Genomic DNA, 6,112 nt, shown 5'->3' on the forward strand with positions numbered 1-6,112 from the left:
AGTTTGTTTGATCATCCTGACCAGCCCGACAGGAAACAAATTGAAAATCAGTAAATATTTTTGCAATTCTGTGAAGCAGCTAGCGGTGCAGAAATGGCACAATGTACCTGAAAACAGATTGCATCACTACTTAACTTTTCACTAATGAGATGTGAGACACTTTCCAAACTCTCAAAAACAAACCAAACCTGCACATTTACTAAGACAAACCTGAGCTGGAAGAAGACATCCTCATCTACAAAGCCAAAAGTATCGTGCAGCTTGCTTACGACACCAGTAAAGACGCGCTGCTTTTGGGGTTGGGTCTGCTGCTGATGACTGGAGCGGGGGGTTGGGTAGGACACGGTTATCTGGGCCGTCTGTTGCGGGTTTGACAGGCTCAAGCTTGTGGGCAAGGCGACAGGGGGCTGCAAAATACAAACAACTTGAATTCTGAACTTCTGGAAATGTAAAAAGCTCTCTTGCTTCTTTTTGAACATCTTTCCATAAGGAGAGATGAGATGCTTTCTCAGATAGATGCAAATGCTGCACTAAAACAGGGTACCTGTGAAAGCAGGGCTTGTTGAGGTTGTTGGAGCTGTCAGAAAGAAGGAAAGACAAAAAGCAAATGTCATTCAAAGAAATCACTGCACAAATTACACATCGGAATGCAGAAAAACAATAAATTTCACTAAGGAACAATCAGCTTTTTCAAACCACAATTAAATGAAGGCCTTACAGACTGAATTGAAAAATCAATACATGGCATTGGAGTTAAAAATTTCAACAGACCACATCTACCAAGGCCCAGTGAGATGAGTTTGCAAGAGTCCTGAGTGTTGAGTTAAATAATGCAGACAGGCACTCAGTGGCCTGGGCTGTTTAAAGTGGCGAGATTAATATATCATGCACTGCAGCACTTTTGAGTCACCATTCTGCTGACAGCAGTTCTTTAAGTTCCTCTGCCATGGTGCATCAATACAGTGCATTAATTCTAATTCTCATTGTTAAAGGGATAATTCACCAAAAAAAAAATTATTCCATCTTCATCCACTCACCCTCTTGTTGTTCCAAACCCTTCCTCTATTCCATGGAACACAAAAGGAGATGTTAGGCAAAATGTTCGCCTCAGTCACTATTCACTTTCATTAGTGACACTAACATGCTGCCTAACATCTTCTTGGTGTTTAGAGCAACATGTGGATAAATAAATTATGACAGAAATGTCAATTTTGGGTCAATTATCCCTTTAACAGCATAGTCACTATTTCCATGATAAAAGTAGGGCATCAACCACTTTTAAAAAAGATAAAATACGACGTAAAAGAGGAGGTGAGTATGAGAGTGAGTGTATGTACCTGATGTGGGATGTTGTAAAGGGTCTGCTGGGGTGGAGGCTGAGGCGGGGGGGCTTGAGCTTGCTGCTGTTGTTGTTGTTGCTGCTGTTGTTGTTGCTGCTGCTGTTGTTGATACTGCTGCAGGGCTGAATTGATCTGAGACTAAAATGAATAACACAAATGTCTCAAGACTGTTCACTGCAGGATGAAGGTTTCGCATTACAGGACTCAAACACTATGCATGCTAGAAATGCAGATCAGTGCAATTCAACCAAAAAAACAATTAAGAAAAAAAGAAGGATTTAAACATTGCAATAAACAGCATCAGTTTAGGTTTTAGCTTCATTTAGGTTTAGCTGCATACATTTGTGTTGTGAATTTTGACAACAGTCTCTAAAGCATTAAGAATTCAGAATACAGTAATTTCTTAAAAGTAGCTAATACATCATTTTATATGCAATTATTTCAGGAGCTAGGCCAGTTGTATTTTGTATGCATCTTAAATATATATATTGACACACGTTATTTTATTTCACACATTATCATATCATCAACTAAAATGCTATTTTCGTTGGCTAAAATTATATGCCATTTTGGTCAGGGTTAAACTGACTAGAAATAAAAGTTGCAAAAGTTACAGTAAGGCACTTACAATGGATATGAATGGGGCGAGTCGATAAACATTCAAACAATTGTTTCAATAGTAAAACTTGATTTTATTGTGAAAAAATTACTTGCTAACCTTGTCGGAGTAAAGTTATATCTAAAATTACAACTTCGCTGTCATGACGTGTAATGCTAGTAAAAGCTGTAATGCCTATATATCCTGATTTTATCACACTAAAATCCTGTTAAGACTACCTTTTGCATCTTGTGTCTATTCTTTTGAAACTGTATTTTAACATTTATTGACTGGCTCCATTCACTTCCAGTGTAAGTGCCTGAAAAAATGTTAAATGAACAGCGGATCAAGTCAATTCAAAATTTATTTATACAGCACATTTATAAACAACAGGAGCTGAACCAAAGTGCTGTACATTAAGAAACATAGTAATAACCTTGAGAAATAAAAAAGGAGAATAAAACAAAATAATGATAATACATTATTAAATAGATTAATACAATCAGAAAATGCATGATCAGTTGACTTTGAATCTCAGAGAATCTTTAAAAAGTATTAAAGGGGTCATGACATGGTTTTTTATTGTATTATTATGTTCCCTTAGGTGCAATTATAGTATTAATATATTTTTTTAAGAAAAACTTTTAAAATCTAGTGATTTATGACCTTTTCCCACCCTGTTTCTCATCCTCTGATTCAAACAGTCTGTTTTGGGGCGTTTTCCATTTAAGACTTCAGTGTTAACGCCCACTGTTATGATTGGCTAACGTCAGTGCCTATGTATCAATTATTGACGCTCCCAGCCAGAACAATATGCAAGTAAACTAAGTAAAAACACTGTGATTATTCATAATGAATGAAATTGCGCTTTAAAAAGTAGTTTAAAGTTTAAAATAGATTACTTACAGTTTGCGTCGTCGTTGTTCCCAGAATAGTCGGCACGGACTTATCTTTGAGCAACAGTTTTCTGGCAAAGCTAGCATCATATTGAGATTTGTTCTCAAAACAGTCATCCTTAAAATGTACAGAACAAACGCTTAAGTTAACACTGCCGTGACTGGAACGTCCGCAAAAAATAAACTGCATCCATTTTTCCCTGACGCCTGGATCTTTCGGCAGCTTATTCAGAGGTTTTGTTTGACCACAGCCAGGAACAGCACATCTGTGTGGCATCGTAATTTTCCTGTGCACAAGTAGTCTCTGTCAGAGCTCGCTGTCCATCGACTGAACACTTGTGAGGCGCACGGCGATACTGAAATGAGCGTAGTTGTCTTGGCGCTTAAAGCGTAGTTATCTTGTGCTGGAGGCGGTCATATGCAAACGCTGGTACGCCACTTCTAACCGTCACGTCACTTCTAACCATGAATCCAGAACGAGCTGTATTTTGAGTTTGATTAAATAAATGATTCGTTTAGAATGGGAAGGACGTCTTAAAATATTAAACTTGCAGGACGCTTTAATGATACAAAGACCTCTTATATACCAAAAGATCAAGGCAAATTTGGTTTCTCATGTCATGACCCCTTTAAATGCTAACAAATAAAAATAGACCTTTAGGCTAGATTTAAAAACAACTATCAACGGCAAGTCCCTGATGTGCAAAGGTAGATTATTCCAGAGCTTAGGGGCAGTTACAGAAAAGGCCAGATCAACCTTAGACTTACATTTTGAGCGAGGGACAGATAAAAGTAGTTTACTTGATCTGGATGTTCATTTGAATGGTTGGAAAGTTGCATGTGAATGGCTATGTTCGGAATCGAATATTAGCTTAGTTGCAGTATACATTGCAACTGTTACTTTGAATTTTTATTCAATTTTAAGTACAATTCTTATTTAGCATTCCAAAAAATAGCAAGTCAAAAAAAATACTGTATTCAGTGCAGTGTGCTCTGTTGTATACTGCACAATTTAGCAATTATGGTAGGTCATCCAGTAGCAATTGGAAAAATGTCCATACTGTCCACAGTATACACAGCATACTTACTACATACTGCAGAAATAGTGAGAATAGTATATTCCAAACAAAACCCAATGATTCAATGGCATTTAATCTAACTGCATTTATGGTGTTCTTACGGCATCTTTATAAAGTGCAGAGTGGATGATCATGGCAAAGGCCTCACCTGCTGTAATGCAGCGGCTACAGCAGCCTGTTGCTGCAGAGCTGCAGTCTGCTGGGAGAGCTGGTAGTTAGCGGCAGACTGTGAGTTGAGGGAGGCTGCAGCTAAAGCTGACTGCTGAGAGTACATAGGGGATGCACCCAAGAGGGACGGCTGCTGTACCCCTAAAGCTATGTGGAAACACATATGATATTATAATAGTTTTTGTAACAAATAATTTTGTATGTGACCTACATGCAAGGAAACTCAAGCAATCATACACGAGTCAATGTAAACCATATAAAAACATCTAGACAGAGGATACTAGCCTATATATATTTGACTGAAATTTCCATTTGGGTTATTTGTAATTAACCAATCAAAGTGAAGCAAGTGCATATATAGAAAATTCCATACAGTGACTTACAGTGTAAACTGTTTAGGTCCAGAGACTGTCCTGAGTGGCCGGGCTGTGACACCGCTGTTGCGGCAAACTGTGCCGCCCATGGAGGGTTCTTCTGCCCCCGAACTGGGCCATGGAGACCTGCTGACGCTTTCTGCTGAACCGAGCAGCAGATTATCTCCTGTGGAAACGGAATTTGCACTTACTAAAGGGGCCGTTCACACCGAACGCGTCACAGACGTCAGTCTAGCGCATGTTTACATAGGAAAACAACTGAAAAACAGCGAGGACTGACGCAAGAACGCGACCAGTGTGAACGGCACTTAACACTGACAGCTCAACCCATAACAAATAATAATACAGTGAATACAGTGGCTGTGTTTTTCTAAACCAAGTGCGCTGCACTACCAACGTGTTCAAACGTTGTCTATGTAGACATCTCACTAGGTTTGAAACACAGCCCATGCCATCTGTCAGTTTACAACGCGAGCCGTCTATTTACAAAACCAACCTACTTTAAACTCAGTCTAAAGTACAAATCAACAGCTAATTAGATCAATTAATATTCCCATGGCTTGGGTTTCAAAAGGGACGGTGGTAGCAAACACAAATGATCACTTTTACACAGTATATGTAGACCTGCACTAGCGAGTTAGCTTAGCACACGAACGAATTCTCAAAGCATCAAGCTAACCAGCTAACGTAGAAACATAACAACAAATACACTATTCTAGAAATCCTGTTTTTATGTGTGACCAGGCCTCGGAATCACAAATAAGTGCATTCAATTAAACTAGGCACGAGACTAAGTGTTTACACTACATTTGTGCTGACTGGAGAGTTTTTTTGTTGTGCAGCAGTGATCTCTGGTTCGGGCCCACGCATTAGCACACTGTCTAGTGTTTTTGCCTTCTTGCTCTTATTAGTCGGATTTACACCTCAGAGGTGGATGCAAACTGCTCAACACAGCCAATCTAGACAGTGACAAATCATAAATAATAAAACTGAACCCAATGTGTGCGCATGCAGGCTAGCTCGTTGCTTACCCTCCGTTCTGTTCTCATTCACCGGTGCAGAAGTCTGAGCGACACTATGTGATGCGCATGCGCAGAATTGCTTCAACTACATCACGGGATCGGAGGAGATAAGCAGAACTTGGCAGTCGACGTGCAATTGTCGCTTATATTAAAATAAAAACGCAACAACATAAGTCTTATCCCAAAAGCATCTCCCAAAATACGTCATTTAATCTCTTTCTTAAACAATTTAGTACCATTTTGTTAACGTTTTCCACTTGAGTTATTTCTTCTTCGCATAAACAACTATCCAAAAAAAGTACAATCACACTAAATACAAATAATCAAGATATTTTTCCCTTATATGGGACATACTGAAGTGCAACACTGAAGAAATTAATGTTTATTGAATTTCACATGTTGATTCACAAATCCTTTTTGTGTCAAAGTGAGAACCTATTTCAAATTGTAAAAATGGGACAATTAACAGCACATGTTGAAAAGGATGAGGTGTTCAATACGTTGTCTGAAAGGTATTTTAAAGGGACAGCTCATCAAAAACATGAAAATTTTCTCATCGTTATTCACCCTCATGTCCTTCCCTTCAAGCTCGATTTCACTTCCTATAGCATCATCTAGCACTCTGCAAATACATC

At 38.7% G+C, this 6,112-nt stretch overlaps 1 protein-coding gene across 1 annotated transcript in view; it reads right to left on the reverse strand.

The window, feature by feature from the left end:
- ccar1 (cell division cycle and apoptosis regulator 1) overlaps positions 1–5,535 on the reverse strand; it is a 29,005-nt gene extending 23,470 nt beyond the window's left edge. The window contains 6 exon segments of the mRNA XM_052151438.1: positions 211–407; positions 545–577; positions 1,338–1,478; positions 4,062–4,228; positions 4,465–4,621; positions 5,487–5,535. Coding sequence (XP_052007398.1) covers positions 211–407; positions 545–577; positions 1,338–1,478; positions 4,062–4,228; positions 4,465–4,621; positions 5,487–5,504 — 713 coding nt within the window. The 5' untranslated portion in view covers positions 5,505–5,535.
- Positions 5,536–6,112: the final 577 nt, after the last annotated feature.

This window comes from Xyrauchen texanus, chromosome 20 (genome assembly GCF_025860055.1).
Source record: "Xyrauchen texanus isolate HMW12.3.18 chromosome 20, RBS_HiC_50CHRs, whole genome shotgun sequence".
Classification (NCBI taxonomy): domain Eukaryota; kingdom Metazoa; phylum Chordata; class Actinopteri; order Cypriniformes; family Catostomidae; genus Xyrauchen; species Xyrauchen texanus.